Below are 18,331 nucleotides of genomic sequence, written 5' to 3'. Positions count from 1 at the left end.
TTCTTGAAGATAAGGACTCTGCTGCTTGGATTGAGTTGGGCAGGTAATTCCACCAGGAGGGAACATATAATCTAAACTCTGTGAAAGTGATTTTGTGCCTCTTTGGGATGAATAATAATGTGACGTGCACTTGCAGAGGGCGCTTCTAGAGGGCCAGTGGTGGTCAGTAACGAAGTGAAACTTCTTAGTTACTGTACTTAAGTACATTTTTCAAGTATCTGTACTTTACTGGAGTAGTTTTATTTTGAGTAACTTTTACTTTTACTTCACTACATTCCAAAGCATAAGATCGTACTTTTTACTTCACTACATTTCATAAAACATATGGTTACTCCTTATAATCTTTTCAATGGATATTATAATATTATTTTCAATGAACCAATTTTTCAGTGAAATTGGTTCGCAAATCGCAACAAACGATTAATTCACGAATTGGAATGATCCGATTGCAGCTGTTCTCGAGTCGACAACTCACTGATTCAAATGATCCGTTTAGAGCGAGTCTCCAGTGAACTGAACTCACTGATTCAAATGATCCGTTTAGAGCGAGTCTCCAGTGAACTGAACTCACTGATTCAAATGATCCGTTTAGAGCGAGTCTCCAGTGAACTGAACTCACTGATTCAAATGATCCGTTTAGAGCGAGTCTCCAGTGAACTCAACTCACTGATTCAAATGATCCGTTTAGAGCGAGTCTCCAGTGAACTCAACTCACTGATTCAAATGATCCGTTTAGAGCGAGTCTCCAGTGAACTGAACTCACTGATTCAAATGATCCGTTTAGAGCGAGTCTCCAGTGAACTCAACTCACTGATTCAAATGATCCGTTTAGAGCGAGTCTCCAGTGAACTCAACTCACAAGTAAACACTGGAGATCTTGTGAGTGCAACTGATGCTGCTAAAAGTAAGTTACTAATGTCGAATTTTAGGATTCATTATTGTAACTGAAAATCATATTTAAGTCAAAACTGTCAGTTGTTTGTGAACTAAATCTGCTATAAAAGGTGATCTATTTAAGCCCACTGAAATGCTTGAATGCACACAGATCAATGTCAGTGTCTCTATGTTTTAGGTCAAAAAACAAAACATTAAAATAACACAGATTAAATAAAATAACTCATGCACGTTCATATTCCCCGCTGCTGTAAAGTTAGCAGTTTTATTACATTGCTATGCATAGCCCTATGTGACGTCTGTTTTTATATTGTTTATCAACAGTACAAAGTTTTATATTGTTTAGATCATCGAGGCGAGCAGACAGATATGAATGTTTATTCATAACCATACTGAAAATAAGTAAATATTGTTAGCTAATGCTAACTGTCTAGCTAACAAGCTTGAGTTCGGTAAAGTTGGCAAGATATTGACAGATTCGACTTTTCCGGATCAATAACTCGCGAGCAAATCGTTTTTAATACACAAATGGCACCTCCTTTCGTTTTTAGTGATGTAGAAAACGAGCTACAAGCGAGGTTTCCTCAAAACAAGGTTTCTTCCGCTCTGTATAAAATACATTGATCTAAATGCGCTGGCGTCTCAGAGATAAGTCCTAAGGGACCGTCTGCAAAGCGCCAAACGAGAACTGTTTTTACTAATAACATACTCAATAACTTTACACTAACGCACTGTAGTGCCACCAAATTCAATTTACACATCACTGCTCTCCTGCTAGTTATACTACAACACTCATTTTGAAAGTAATTGCTTTGGCATATTTTTTATGAATGTTTATGAAATATTGTTAATAACTTTACTGTAACACAATGTACTTTCACCATATTCAGTCCACACATCACTGCTCTCCTGCTAGTTATACTACAACACTCATTTTAAAAGTAATGTCTTTAGCACATTTTTTATGAATTTTTATTATGAACAATTGTTAATAATTTTACTGTAACACACTGTACTTTCAACCAATTCAGTCCACACATCACTGCTCTCCTGCTGGTTGTACTTCAAGATTTATTTAGAAAATAAATATTTTTGCATATTTTCTATAATTGTTCATTAAGAAAAAAATGGTAATAACTTCGTAACAACATAACTTCATGATGTAATAAAATTACTTAAATTATTAGCTTTGGTTCCACACTGTAGAAACATGTTATTTCAACTCAGATACCTAATGCAGGATGTACATAACTCAATTGAGTCAACTCAACTAAATTTAAACAGTATGTTATTAGTAAAAACTTTTAGTTATTAGTTTGGCGCTTTGCAGACGGTCCCTTAGGACTTGTCTCTGAGACGCCAGCCCATTTAGATCAATGTATTTTATACAGAGCGGAAGAAACCTTGTTTTGAGGAAACCTCGCTTGTAGCTCGTTTTCTACATCACTAAAAAAGAAAAGAGGTGCCATTTGTGTATTAAAAACGATTTGCTCGCGAGTTATTGATCCGGAAAAGTCGAATCTGTCAATATCTTGCCAACTTTACCGAACTACAAGCTTGCTGGTGCTAAGTTGAGGAAATTTTTTGATATAAAGTCCAAATATTTTTATTCAGCCACCTAGACAGATTCCATCTGATGTAAAAAGAAAGGATGTGATGTTCAGAACACAGTAACTACAGTAATTATCAAAGTGTGAAGTGATGCCCCGTGGGGGCATTTGGCCAGGGGTGTTTTTACACCACAAACAAGGTTTGACACATGATTTTAAATCTATTTTTCAAACTTTATGATTTAAATGGGGATAATTGTACTGAGAATAACTTCTATCTTTTCTTCAACTGAATACTGTTTCCGTGCTGTTTTGATGTGTTTTAAAGAGTTGGCAGTCAAAATCAATCAAAACTGCTGGATTATAGATATTCTTCATTCTTTATGACAAACAAGATAATATGAATTCCAGAATGTACAACGTTTTTTAAAGGTGACCCTGGACCACAAAACCATAAGTGTCAATTTTTCAAAACTGAGATCTATACATCATCTATACAAAGCTGAGTAAATAAGCTTTCCATTGATGTATGGTTTGTTATGATAGGACAATATTTGAAAATCTGGAATCTGAGGGTGCAAAAAAATCTCAATATTGAAAAAATCTCCTTTAAAGTTGTCCAAATGAAGTTCTTAGCAATGCATGTTACTTATCAAAAATTAAGTTTTTATATATTTACGGTAGGAAATTTACAAAAATCTTCATGGAACATGATCTTTACTTAATATCCTAATGATTTTTGGCATAAAAGAAGAATCAAAAATTTTGACCCATACAATGTATTTTTGGCTATTGCTACAAATATACCTCAGCGACTTAAGACTGCTTTTGTGCTCCAGGGTCACACATGTATAAATTGCAGCGTAGAGCGGTTATTATGACGGGGTAGAATCCACAGCTCAGTACTCACTACTCAATACTCATGAGTACTTTTAAATAGGCTACTCTTTTACTCTTACTCAAGTAGTTTTTTGGTCAAGTAATTTTAATCTACTCACACTACATTTTTTGGAAGGTAATGGTACTTTTACTTGAGTATATATTTTCAGTACTCTTTCCACCACTGTACGTATCTGTACTTTTACTCAAGTACTTGATCTGTGTACTTTGTCCACCACTGTAGAGGGCAGATTATGAATTAAGTAAGGAATAATTGACGACGGGCCGTTGAATTATTAGAAAAATAATGCACACCCGAGGTGGTGATGCGGCCACGACGCGAAGCGGAGTGGCCGTTACACCTCGGGTGTGCATTATTTTTCTAATAATTCAACGGTCCGGAGTCAATTATTCCGCTTATACTACGGTTGCCACACCTCAAGACATCGATCAGATGATATATTTCAAGGGATTCGTCCGGTTTTTCTACTTAAATCGCTATTGTGAGTAGGATTATTTCTTCCGCATCTCATCCAACGACTCTTTTGCTAGTTCCAAAACGTCATTTTAAAGCTGGCAATGGAGGCTTGAGCCGTTGATAGCAGACTAATGCAGTTAATAATGAAGTTATTAGAAAGAGAGCGAGAGAGACAGAGACACAGAAAGAGAAACAGAGAGAGAGAGAGAGAGAGAGAGCTTGTATGAATTAGGCTACCTCTGTGTGTCCCTCAACAGTGTTCTGAAGCACCGTCTCTAAACTGTAAGTCTGCTTTAAGATGCAGCGCTGTTATTACCTCGCTAGTGAGAAATGTCTGTCATGTTGTTGTTTTTGTTAGTCCTGTGTGCTGTATAGGTAACGTTAGCACTACTGTATGCTAATTTCCGTTATTACAGTTAACTATGCGAAGTGATATGGAACTGTAATGCGGTCAAGAGAGCTGCCTGGAACTACGTTCGCCGTGCGTTTCCCTGAAAATAATTGCACACCTCAGAACGTTCGTCAGCCAATCAGATTCAAGCATTCAACGACCCCGTAGTATAACTATAATTATAATTATGAACACACAGTTTTACCATTACCATTTGCATTTTGATATTCTTCTCGTTATTTCCCTACAGCAGCTAATGATCCGGAGGTCTCGCACATTACCAGAAAACAGCTTAATACTGCATTGAAAAATAAGGTGTGTACAAGACCAAAGTAGACAAGATGGCGTCTGTTCCAGAGCAGCTTCTGGAAGCAGTGGATAAGTTGGACGATAACAAACCAAAGAGACAAAAAAATGCAGTAACGGCTGATGAACTGGAGAAAGCAGATGCAGTGGATGGGTCAGTGCAGATGATCGGCCGGTCTCACGCTTCAGTCAGTGTTGATTTGAATGCTAAAGCAGGTGCAACTGTAATCGCTCCTGTACTCACTGGAAATGTCATCCAAGGCTCCGTAATCATCAACACTGGTGCTGTCGGTAAGATCATAACGCTGCAATATTGTTAACATCAGAGTTGCCAAGTTTGATTTTTTTTTCTTCGTTTCTAGATTTGGGCAGACACAGGATTTTTTTTTATTTTTTTTCAATGCTTGGTTTTATTTTAATTATTTTTTACAAAAAATAGTTTTATATTCTGTATTATTTCTTCCCAAATTCACCAAGGGTTACTTATTTTGGGATGTAATTTTTCAGTCCAGGTTGTTTATTTCTTTAGCAAAACTTGGCAACACTGGTTAACGTGTCACAACCACAACATAGTTTGAATAAATATGCTTTGTTACTACTTTAATAGCTAAACCATTTATGATTAATGTATGTGTATTTCTCTGGCTTGTTTTATGATGTTTACTCAAAAGGGCTTCAAAATCCACCTGAAGGACAGATGTCTCAGAAACAAGGTACAAAACCAATAGCCACTTATTTATCCTGGTTATAATTGTTTCAAACTCATATTTAGATACATTTCTAAGGGCCCTATCTCACACTCGGCGTAATGCGGCAACAGGCGCAACGCAGGTGATTTTTGTTAATTTCAGCCCGACATAGTTTAAATAACAAATGCATTTGCACCCATTTGTGTGCCAATGAGCATGCTGGTCTGAAAACGAGGTGTGTTCAGGTGCGTTGTTGGCACATTGCTATTTTGAGGCAACTGAAATAGCGCCATTGACCAACTAAAACGAGGTCCAAAGTCAATGGCGCAGTTTTATTTATTATTATTATTTAAAGAGCGTGTTAGTAATATGCGCCTATAGGCAGGTCCACAACACACATACACTTTGCTTATTACACACAAGTAGCAGTAGCACACAAACATACTAAATATAAAAATTAAAGGATTACAATGTAAAATATTATTATTGTGTTGGCTACATTATAAAAATGTCATTAGGGCTGTGACGGTGGCAGATTTTTACCCCCGCTGTGGTAATGGATCAACTACCGCCAGTGGCGCGGTGTTGTGATGTATATAATTCTGAAATGCAAAAATAAATAAATGAGGCTCAATCATCTATTAACAAACATGCATGTTTATTTTAGCACTTCCGTCAGTGAGCATGCAGCCTGCAAAGCACTAAAATAAATATCAAAGAAATAATACAGTTAAATAGGAAAGTAGCCTTAAATAAGAAAGTTAAATACGCCCTGTCTACCTCACGCGAGCGGCGCGGCGAGAACCCATTATAGTCAGTGATTCTGTCTACTCTGGATGTGGCGCGATACGACATGACAAATCGACAAATCCCTCACAGTAAACTGCCTCTTCCTATTTATGACGTACTGACACAAAGTTCAAATGTCCTGTGTAGACAGACTCAACCTGTTGTGTTGTAACGTGGCATCGGGTTTATACGCGGTTTATTGTTCCGCTACCAAGCAAGCGGGCGCATGAACTCCTCAACTGCACACTCTCTCTGGAATAGGAATCGTGGTGTATGTTGCCACATTTCTTGTTAGCATCTTCCATTTACCGCTGTCTTGTTTGTATTTGGCCAGTTTGGAGAAAGCCTCACCAATACAAACCTGACCAGCCGGGCGTTTGCTGTCACGTGAACTTGAAGAAACAAGCACAAACGCTGACATGAATAGAAATAATTTCAGATCGGCGATGTAGTATTTGTTTTCCCAACAAGGTCCATCGCTCATCACAAAGTAAATTTGCTGAAAGCAAAAATAAACTGTATTTTCCTGCGCTCAAACCTGCCAATCTACAGGAAACATCGTGAATGGCGTTTGAGGTCATTTCTGAATTAGCATAGATTTATATTCTACATAAAACAATTTGCAACTTTTACTATTATTACACTTGTATACAGAACTTTGTATTATGCTTGTTATAGAGTGTGTGACGTCACGTGCACTACCGCAGGTGGCAATAGACCACCGCGGTGGTGACGCGGTTGTCAGGGTGACCGTCACAGCCCTGCATGTCATAATGGATAGTCATTGCATGTATCAGAATGAGGCTACCTATTTCATCGCGCTCCAGCAGATCTGTTTCCTCTCTGGAGACGCATTCAGTCTTTGCTCTTGCAAATTCCACTTTGTAAATAGCGAATTCGCCATGGCGCGAGCGCATCTGGCTCTTAAAGGGAATGGGAGATGAGACTGATTGGTTTATTCCACGTTATGCCTAAAACACACCCATGACTCATTAAGAGAATAGGGACAACCCTTTTAGACCATGCGCTGTTTTTCCCGTCGTTAAACTAGCAAAAGTGGATTCGGACACACCCTTGTGCACCTGCACCTTGCACTTCAGACTATGCCCTTAGATCATTTAAAGGGTTAGTTCACCCCAAAATGAAAATTATGTCATTAATTACCCTCATGTCGTTCCAAACCCGTAAGACCTTCGTTCATCTTCGGAACACAAAATAAGATGTTTTTGATCAGAGAGCTCTCAGACCCTTCATAGACAGCAATGCCACTGAAATGTTCCCAGGTCCAGAAGCGTAGTAAATACATCGGTAAAACAGTCCATGTGAAATCAGTGGCTCAACTTCAGTTTTGCGATGCTACAAGAATAAAATTTTTTTGGGCAAAGAAAACAAAAATTTCATAATTACCATTCTTCTCCCCTGAGTTACGTCGTCCGCTATTTTAGAGAGTATCACAACACACACGCATGCTTTCACCTAAGCGTAAACGATGCTGATTATGTCAAATACATCCTTAGGTACTCCCCAAAATGGCGGAAGATGTAACTCGGGGGAGAATAATTAAATTATTACATTTAAATAAGTAAATTATTTTTGTTTTCTTTGCACAAAAAAAATTATATTCTTATAAATGTATATTATATTTGTATTCTCGTAGCGTCGCAAAACTGAAGTTGAGCCACTTATGTCACATGGACTGTTTTACCGATGTATTTACTACGCTTCTGGACCTGGGAACATTTCAGTTGTATTTCTGTCTATTGAGTGTCAGATAGATTATCTTAATTTGTGTCCCGAAGATGAACGAAGGTCTTACGGGTTTGGAACGACATGAGGGTGAGTAATTAATGACATAATTTTCATTTTGGGGTGAACTAACCCTTTAAGTAGGGCTACAAGTTATGATCCCCAACATATCAGTGATTTTAGGCAGAAGTCACAACAATTATTGTTCTTTTGATCTGTCCTAGAGGACGACATCTTGCAAAAAATTCTGGAAAGTCACAAAGACAACATGAAGGCCAAAACAGGTCGTGTGTTTGAGGGCAAAAAAGAAAACAAAACACTCCTCAGCAAAGTGTACACTGAACTCTTCATCACTGAAGGGGACATTACAGATGTCTATGATGAACATGAGGTTCTGAAGATTGACCGAGCTTTGAAAACTCCCAAATTTGAGGACACACCGATCGACTGCAATAACATATTCTGTTTACTGAAGCAAAAAGAGCAGGGAAACATTGTGCTAACTAAAGGCATCGCTGGCATCGGAAAGACGTTCTCCGTGCACAAGTTCATCCTGGACTGGGCCGAAGGAAAAGCCAATCAACATGTGGACTGTGTGTTTCTGCTGCCATTCAGAGAGATGAACTTGATTAAAGATGATACAGAGATCAGTCTCCATGAGCTTCTGTTGGAATTTTATCCTGATTTGAATGATGTGGAAAACACCAAGTTTTATAAAAAATGCAAACTGGCATTTATCTTTGACGCACTTGACGAGAGTCGCCTGGAATTGGATTTTGACTATAAATTAGTAAAATGTGTCAATGCGCGGTCATCTGTTGATGTTTTATTTACAAGCCTCATTAAAGGAAAACTGCTTCCGTCGGCTCTCATCTGGGTGACGTCACGACCGGCAGCGGCCAATCTGATCTCTCCTGACTACATAGGATTGTTTACGGAGGTGCGCGGATTCACCGATCAGCAGAAGGAGGAGTATTTTAGAAAACGTATCGTAGATGAAGCTCAGGCTTCCAGAATAATCTCACACATCAGGACGTCTCGTAGTCTCTACATCATGTGCCACATTCCCGTCTTCTGCTGGATCACGGCCGCCGTTCTTCAGGATATTCTTGTCAAAAACGATGGGCAGGACATTCCTTCGACCCTCACCGAAATGTACATTCACTTCCTTCTGATACAGATGAACATGAAGAACCAGAAGTATGAGAAGAAACTGGAAAGAGATCGCACAAAGCTTTTGAGTTCAAACAAAGACATGATCTCCAAGTTGGCTAAACTGGCATTCGAACAGCTGAAGGAGGATAACGTCATGTTCTATGAGAAGGATCTGAAAGCGTGCGGCATTTATGCATGCGAGGAGTCCACAGGATTGTACACTGAAATCTTCAAGAAAGACTCTGTTCTGCACGAGATGAAGGTGTATTACTTCATACATTTGAGTGTGCAGGAGTTTCTCGCCGCGTTGCATGTGTTCCTCTGCTATTTGAAGCTGGACATGGACGAGCTGACTTTCTTTCTGGAGAATTCACGTCCTAATAATAAAGAACTGCTGTATGTTCTCCTGAGGAAGGCGATCGATAAAGCGAAGGAGAGTGACCGAGGGCATTTCGATCTCTTTTTGAGATTCTTGCTGGGCATTTCTCTTGAGTCCAATCAGAAACTCCTCATCGGCTTGCTGGACAAAACGCTGGACAGTAAAAGCTGCATCAATAAAACCATCCAATACATCAAGCAACTGCAAAACAATGACAAGTGCCCAAATAAATCCATCAACCACTTCTTCTGCATCTTGGAGCTGCAGGACAGAACCCTGTACCAACAAATCATGAAATATCTGAGGTCAGAGAGCGGCCAGCCGAAAGTGTCCAACTCCAACTGCTCAGCACTGGTATATGTGCTTCTGATGTCAGGAGAGGTGCTGGATGACTTTAGCCCGAAGATGTTCAACAGCACATATGCAGGATGCAGGAGACTCGTCCCAGCCGTGAGATGCTGCAGAAAAGCCTTGTAAGTATGAAAACTTTCTTCTGTTTTATTCACGTCCCCCCCAAAATTTTTTTTTAGACAGCATATTCTGTTTTACTTTTTCAAAATGTAATTTCTAATGTTTTCAACATATTATTTTTGGTAATATTTTCCCTAAAACTGAATACTTTTGTTTGTTTGTTTTTCTCCAAATTATTTTTTTTATTTTTTCAACATATTGTTTTTTCCCCTCAAATTTTTTTTTATTTCCCCCACAACCTCTTTTAACATTCTGTTTTGTTTTTCAATTTAGATTTTTCATGATTCCATTTTAATTCTATTTGAGTAATACAAAATTGTTAAATCTATTGAATAAATAAAACACATGCAATGTCTGTTCCATTGCTATTGAAACCTAGAGGGTGCCCTCACGCAGAAACTCCACATATGCCTCTCAGAAATAATAGAACTGATGATGCTCCAGGGAAATCCCTAATATGGGCAAAAGCATCCAGCTATCACTGTAGCTGAGTAAAAAGAAGATATAAATGTTTTGAATGATGAAACGTATAGACAATATACACTCAAAATAATTAAGTATATTTGAAATTCATTGCTAATTGACAGCCTTTTACAGTATGGAAAATATTTTCTGCCATATTCTGTGATAAGAAGCCACATCAAATCACAAAAGAATGCATCTGACAGATGATTAACAAAACATGTTAATGTTCTCTTTTGTTGGACAACAGGTTTAGAAATGCTTCTCATTGCAAATCATTACAAGGGAAGTTTAGCTTTAGGCATTTCAATTCAAGCACATTTAATGTAGCTAGCTAACGGTAGGCTACCTGCTGCCGTCAGAGCATATAGAATTGCTGCATTCACACGCTCCTCAGATTATCACATTTCCCGAGTTGTGCAAGGCGAAAATTATTTTTCCAATTAATCTGACACAACGTAAATGCAGTATAATTTAACTAGCAATCACATGCGGTGATGAAGCTTCCTACGTCCGTTTTGAAGGGAAAATATTTCAATCGACAGCTCAGGCATTAGTGGTTCCGAAATCTGCGTTCTGATTTGAAACCTAGTGATGCTCCAGCAACACAGTGTAAGCCATTGTGTATTTTTTTTATTATAATTTTTTTTTTTTTTACAAAATTGTTTATTTTTACATTGCTGCTTTGTTCTGTTGATAAAATAATGTACAAGTATGATACTGTAAACTCTTCATGACATGCAAGTATTTAAGCTTTTTGTAGCGTTCCAACATTTTTGTGCAGTGTATTACATTATTTTTTATTTAGCTTTATTTGAATCTATTTATTAAAACGGTGTAGAGGTGAACTCTTCATGACTACCTAACATCTTGCCATCTTTACAGGTTTTCAGACTGTGGACTGACACAACAGTGCTGTGAAACAGTGGCTATGGCTCTTCAGCTACAGGACTGTCCTCTGATCGAACTAGACCTGAGTCACAATTACAGCATTGAGGCGGGAGTGAATGTACTTTCTGCTGGACTAAAGAGCCCACAATGTCATCTGGAGACATTGAGGTCATTACCGTTTCCTTTTCAATGTGAAAATGTAGCCTGAAATGTAATACTGATATTGTACTCGTTCAGGTTTTCCTGGTGTCATTTCGGCCAGGAGAGCTGTATGGAGCTGGTCATTGCTCTCAAAAATATCTCACATCATCTAAGAGAGCTTGACTTTTGCGGCAATGACCTGCAGGACTTTGGACTCCATAAGCTCCTAGATGGGATGGAAAATACAGAGAGAAAACTTCAGGTTCTGAGGAAAGTATTGATGATATTTAGCATTAACACACTGTATGAGGCAGATGAGTGATTAAAGACAGTTATGAAATGTTTTCCTGCAGGTTGAGCTGGTGTAACCTCACTGCAAAGAGTTGTGAGCACCTTTCCTCGATTCTCAGCTCAGATTGGCCCCTGAGAGAGCTGGATCTGAGTAACAATGACCTGCAGGATTCTGGTGTGAAGCTGCTCTCTGATGGACTGAAGAGTCCAAACTGTCAGCTGGAGATACTGAGGTAAAACTAGGAGCTTTAGTTTAATTCTTTGACAAATGTATTGTTTCTCATTTGTTTTGTCAATCTGTAGGTTGTCTGGCTGTATGGTGACAGCGGAAGGCTGTGGATATTTGTCTTCAGCTCTGAGTTCAAACCCCTCACACCTGAGAGAGCTGGATCTGAGCTACAATCATCCAGGACCATCAGGAGACCAGCTGCTCAAACACAAACTGGAGGATCCAAACTGCTCACTGCAGATACTTAAGTATGTCTTGTGAGTCATTGATGTGACATTCATATTTTTGAATGGCCTTGTGTATACAGACAATAACTTATAGACTCACATATTATGATTCAGTGTCTGATTTTTTAAATTTGTCAGTATTTTTGTAGTCCTTAAGTTAAAGAAGAATGTCTCAATAAAAAGCGTATTCTTTAATAAAAATCTATCTGTAGAGCTGTTTTAAATTAAGACAAAACATTAGTCGTAGGGTCAATGTTGTTGAAGCGACATATTAAGCAATTATACATTTGTGCAGCTACTTCATTTATTCAGTTCATTCATTCCCTGTAAATCAAACTCATGACCTTTTGTTATTATTTGCTTTCATTCTCATAACCTTTTCTTACTTTTCTCTTCATTGATTTCTACAGAACTGAGCCTATGGGTAAACAGTTCATCAAAGCCGGGAAAAGGAAGTGTAAGTTTTTCATTCTCTATCTTTCTCTGTCTCTCTGAGGCACTAATGGATGTGTTTTCTGTCTCACAGATGCCTGCGATCTCACATTGGATCCAAACACAGCTCATGTTCAGTTGTGTCTCAATGGAGACAGAACGGCGGCATATGTAATGCAGAAGCAGCCGTATCCAGATCATCCAGAGAGATTTGAATCTGTCCAACAAGTGCTGTCTAGAGAGATCCTGTCTGGTCGTTGTTACTGGGAGGCCGAATGGACGGGTCAAGAGGGGACGGTCGGGGTAACACATAAAAACATCCTGAGGAAATATGATGATCTTTGTGTAGTAGAGGCCACCGCTCAGCTTGGAAACAATGATGTGTCATGGAAAATTACCTTTGCATCTTTTCCATATGTTTCTCACGCTAAAGAAGACATTAATATAAAGACTCCATCCTCTTGTTCATCTAAAAGAGTGGGTGTGTATGTGGACACGACGGCTGGCATTTTATCCTTCTACAGCGTCTCTGACACACTCACACACTTATACACCTTCCTCGCGGCTTTTAAAGATCCTCTCTATGCAGCATTCAAGGTGGACATGGGCTCTGTGTCCTTTTGTCAGATGTAACCTGAAAGCCTCTTTATCTTACCATTTATGAGTACACCATCAGCTCAAATTTGATAACCCCTTGTTTACACTGCACGCATCTGCGGCGCGTTATGGCTCCGGCAATGTTTTGTTCCGTCCTCCACGTGGTGCAAACTCACACCAGGAGCATTTCAGAAGCGAAGTGGCAGGGTTCGCGTCACCACGTTATTTGCCTGTCCGACTTTTTTTTTTCTTTTGTGTGTGTGTTCAAACATGGATGGTTGAATATTTATGTTTTGTCCGGTTTAATTCTCTCTTAATTGTCTTAATACTCCTACAGCTCCTGCAATTAAACTCCCCTCCATGTCCTTTTTGGAATTATCCAAATTAAAATGGTTTAATTTGTGTTAGAGGACATTTAACACAACATTTATTATTGAGAACGTTTACGAAAATTACCCATGGTTTTACTACAAATAAAACCATAGTTTAAACATGGCATTTGTAGTAGAACTGTGGTTATACAAATTGTAAAAAATCTGCCAAAAGAAATTAAACCATGTTAATTTTCATAAGAATTACATTTTATTAATTAAAAAAAAGTTCCAAGTAATTTTGCAGGTGGATAAATCAATCTCAAAACCTGCTTGCCACACTCACAATTAAGTTACATGCTTCAAACCGGCAACAAAATCTAGCCTGACTATGTCAGACTTCGTACTTCCGCTCAATTTCAGTTTGCTTCTGTACTCAGTCTAATATAGCAAACCAGCTCCCAGATCATCTCCGGCTCCCCACCAGCCATCCAACCAACCAACGAACAGAGGGTGGGCTGAGAGCCGTGACGTAGACGCTAAGCGCCGAATTTAAGAGTGTAGTTTAGAGAAAGTAAACGAGTGTAGTTTAGGTTAGGGGAATCTAAAACGACAGCGGACATGGAGACACGGGATTCGAATGTGGAGAATATTCCCGGCATTTGCCAACTGAAGCCCGAACAAGAAGAGTGTTTGGTTCACATTTTGAATGGAGGTGATGTTGTGGCCCTACTCCCGACAAGTAAAAGTACTGGACCTATGTCCAAACTAGCATTGTAGTGTTTAACCCACCTCGGTGACACTGCTCCGTGATGGCAAGTCCATGGCCTTCCTCTGCTTTTTTTATGGTCCTTGGAGTTTTAGAGGGTGTACCTCGGCCTCTTTTATCTGTCAAGCTCAAACTGGCACCTCAGGGTCAGTCTGTGTTATGTTTTTGTCTCATTTCTTAAAATTTAAATTAAAAGAACAACATCTGTCCAAGAAGAAAGAAAAAATAGCTTTTTTTTTAATCAATCTTTTGGGTGCATTAAGAATATACACTTCTTCTAACTTTTTTTTTTTTTGCTTAATGTATTTATTGTTACACAGATGTTTATGTCTTGAAAGCTCTGTACATTGATAGTGGCTATCTGGTAATTTGTAGAAATGGGAGGCTAAAAAGTTGATGACATATACATGTTTTATAATTAACAGATATTTGTGCTTTTAAAGAGGTAATGTGTACCACCTAGGACCAGTAAAACAAGTTAGTGACAACTATGGGAGTTGTCATTGAAGTGACAGTTTTAAAGTCCTTGAATATTTCTGTCAAGTTCTGTCAAACACATTCCTGTTCACTATAAGATCATGAGAGCAAACTTGACGTAATTCACAAAATGAGATTATTAATTATGATTATGATACTTTTAGACCAACTTACAAATGTATAGTTTTTTTTGTGTTTTTTTTTTCTAATGGGCAAACACATTCACATATAATTGACTCTAGAGCAAGACATCAGTACAAGTGCGCGAGCACAAATATGTTATTAATTTTATACAACAGTGCATAGCGGCACGGTGTTTCCTTTTCTTGAATGAATCAGTTTTTGAACAAATCGAGTGAGCCAGTGATCCACGGTCCATGGACTTGTGTCCTTTCTAATTGAATCAGTGGTTTTGAACAAATTGTTTGATTTGAATGATTCAATAAATTATTTATTAAAACAGGGACTATCAATATTGACCAAAATGCCTCCATTTGAGACCCCAGAAGAGAAAAAAGCTTATAAATAGTTCCTTTAATAAGGCTAATGTTTCAGTTCACCTTATTATTTGAGTGTGGACCATGTATGGTACTAAATACATTTCTCCAGTGAAGCATAATGATTAAGGGGGGCCTCACACAAAGAGTAGCCTAGGGGCCCCTGACCAATCCACCCCTGAGTGTGAGATCAGATTGTTGACTGGGGATGTAATAAGTAATAATATTAATTTGTTACATTTTATATAGCGCTTTTCTGGGTACTCAAAGAGCTTTACATAGAAGGGGGGAAATCTCCTCGTCCACCACCAGTGTGCAGCATCCACCTGGATGATGCGACGGCAGCCATATTGCGCCAGAACGCCCACCACACACCAGCTTACTGGTGGAGAAGAGACAGAGTGATCAGTGTATGGGGATGATTAGGAGACCATGATGGTCAGAGGCCAATGGGGAAGTTTGGCCTGGATGCCAGAGTTACACCCCTACTCTTTTTTTCGAAGGACATCCTGGGATTTTTAATGACCACAGAGAGTCAGGACCTCGGTTTAACGTCTCATCCGAAGGACGGTGCTTTTTACAGTATAGTGTCCCCGTCACTATACCGGGGCGTTAGGACCCACACAGACCACAGGGTGGGCACCCCCTGCTGGTCTCACTAACACCTCTTCCAGCAGCAACCTAGTTTTCCCAGGATGTACTTACAAGGTTGATCGTAGTTGCAGTCTATGCTTTTTTTGTTTTCTTGCTTTGATCAGTTTCACTTTCGCACTATTCTGTAGATTAAAAAAACCTGCCCCGTAGCTATAGCTCCTTGATGCAATCCATCAAAAGGATTATAAACGTTGCAAAATAAGCCTTATGTTAATAGAGGTACAGCAGCGTGTTTATGTATGTTTTCAACACAGAGTACAAATACATTAATTTGTGTTTTTAACTCGATGAGAGCGAAATAAAACTGTCTGAACACGAAGCTGTGTGTGTTGTCTGTTATGCTGCCTTCACTATCGGAAATTTCCTATTTTTATGAAGTCGTGATTATGAGCTTGTCGTATTCAAGTGCTTTAATGTCGGAAAGAATAAAATGTAGCATCCCATACGGGGTAATAAAATTATGATTATGCTACCTGCTAGATTTGCATAAATGGAAACAAGTTTTTTTTCCCTTGATGCTCAAAGTAAAATCTTTTAAGACATAACTATTTTTCCCCTTATATTTTCCTACCAGTTTTCTAGAACTGTGGAATCGAATAATTTTCCAGGTGAATCTATTGGTTTGAACCCAGTCGAACATAAATCGATTGCAATGATTGTACAGAGTTTTTTTGTTGTTTGTTTATGTGTTTTGTTAAATTGAGAGTACTGTATCAAACTTCAAAATCAAACTGTTCTGAGTTGAATCTTGAATTTAGTCTTTTGCATTTCATTTAATTGACCAAACTGACTATATTGAAGTTTATTGAGTGAAATATTTTTAATTAAATTTCCTGAGTTGTTAATTTTGTAACATTTTGAATACTATTTTTGATGATTTGAGTTGACCAAGCTAGGCAACACTAAGCTGTGCATGACAGATGAGGACTGTAATACTAAAGTCGTCCATTAGAGACAGCATCAGGTTAAGACATTTCATATTTTAGTCCTGTATATTACATGTTGCATCAGGCTGAATTGCTAATTATTTCCTCATTTCCTTTTGAACTTTTGCATAATACAAACCTGGGGATCAAATCAGGAAAGATATATAGCAGCTTATCACCAAACCATCTGTGCTACGGGGTACTTGGACCCCGATGACTATAACTGCCGTTTGAGTTTGTTTATTATTTGTTTTATTTGTCTCACACCTCAATTACAGATCAAATATTTGTCAGAATAAAGAATGTGGTGTGTAGGCGTAATGGTTTTTATACTGAACAAACTGTGTGTGCTATTGCCCTACACCAACCCTACACCTAAACTTAGCCCTCACAGGAGACTTTGTGCATTTTTAGATTTTCAAAAAAACACCATTTAGTATGTTTTTTAAGCCTTTTGAATTACGGGGACATAGTCAGTGTCCTCATAAACCACCTTCATATTGTAATACCTCTGTCATACCCATGTCATTATACACATTTGTGTCCTCATAAACCACATAAACATGCACACACACACACACACTCACACACACACTCAAACTTTGTGTAAATAGACTTAAAGAATTTATACTGAGACCTTGTGACAGCTAAAGTATATCCAAAAACTTGTTAAATTAAGTTAATGTTGTACTTAATGTAAAAAGCACCCCAAAATGAAAATGTTGTCAATACTCACTTACCCCCATGTCGTTCCAAACCCATAAAAGCTTAGTTCATCTTCGGAACACAATTTAAGATATTTTGGATGAAAACCGGGAGGCTTGTGACCGTCCCATTGACTGCAGAGTTCATTACACTGTCAAGGTCTATAAAAGTATAAAAACACATGGTGCTATGCTGACACACAGAGAAGGCGAATTGTTGAATAAATGTCGTTATTTTTATTTTCTTTGCGTGCAAAAAGTATTCTCGTCGCTTCGTAAAATTCAGATCGAACCACTGATGGCAGATGGACTATTTTGATGTTTTTTATACTTTTACGGACCTTGACAGTGTAATTAACTCTGCAGTCAATGGGACAGTCACAAGCCTGGTTTTTATTTCACTCTATACAGAAAATATCATTTTCATGAAGTAAACTATATCAGAACATTATTACAAACTTGATTGTCATGAAATCTAACTTTTAGCTATAACTATATCACCAGGATTTTACTGAATATGTAACCGGTCTAGTGAAGTTCTTCCTGCCTGCATGTGGTTGGTGAGTCTGTTCATCAATTGCCCTATCGGTGGGCAGCAGAAAGGCAATATAAACCAGTTGACTAGATGGAATCATGTCACGAGTCAACACCCTTTTTTTCCTGCATCATTTTTGGACACTAATCAGGTATGTCAAGTGATGTTCGCTGGGCTGTTGCTGGCACACTGTAGTTAAAGGCATAGTTCACCCCTAAAAAAATGCAAATATTAAATAAATATTTACGCAGCCTCATGTTGTTCCAACCGTAAGACCTTTGTTCATCCTCGGAACACAAAGTAAGATATTTTTTATGAAATCCAAGAGCTTTCTGACCCTCCATAGCAGCAACACAACTACCATGTTCAAGGCCCAGAAAGGTAGTAAAGACATCATTAAAATTGCCCATGTGACATCAGTGGTTTAACTGCAATTTCATGAAGTTATGAGAATACTTTTT

General features: G+C 38.4%; 1 protein-coding gene across 1 annotated transcript; it reads left to right on the top strand.

Moving 5' to 3' along the window:
• The first annotated feature begins 830 nt into the window (after positions 1-830).
• Positions 831-16,022, top strand: LOC306872234 (NACHT, LRR and PYD domains-containing protein 12-like). The gene is made up of 10 exons (XM_079420728.1): positions 831-904; positions 4,443-4,789; positions 5,170-5,211; positions 7,947-9,729; positions 11,075-11,248; positions 11,318-11,524; positions 11,563-11,745; positions 11,816-11,989; positions 12,379-12,425; positions 12,495-16,022. Exons 2-10 carry the CDS (start codon positions 4,534-4,536, stop codon positions 13,031-13,033), a joined length of 3,405 nt encoding a protein of 1,134 aa, XP_079276854.1. The 5' UTR covers positions 831-904; positions 4,443-4,533; the 3' UTR covers positions 13,034-16,022.
• The last annotated feature ends 2,309 nt before the right edge of the window (positions 16,023-18,331 follow it).

Source organism: Barbus barbus, assembly GCF_936440315.1.
Source record: "Barbus barbus genome assembly, chromosome: 7".
Taxonomy (NCBI): Eukaryota; Metazoa; Chordata; class Actinopteri; order Cypriniformes; family Cyprinidae; genus Barbus; species Barbus barbus.
The sequence above is the reverse complement of the archived record's forward strand: the minus strand, read 5'-3'. Positions and strand labels throughout refer to the sequence as shown.

Excerpts from the sequence above, each read along its gene's own strand:
- LOC306872234 (XM_079420728.1), top strand. The coding sequence starts at position 4,534 with ATGGCGTCTGTTCCAGAGCAGCTTCTGGAAGCAGTGGATAAGTTGGAC. Across the intron at positions 9,730-11,074 it reads AGATGCTGCAGAAAAGCCTT|GTTTTCAGACTGTGGACTGA; the intron begins GTAAGTATGAAA and ends CCATCTTTACAG. Across the intron at positions 11,990-12,378 it reads TGCTCACTGCAGATACTTAA|AACTGAGCCTATGGGTAAAC; the intron begins GTATGTCTTGTG and ends TGATTTCTACAG.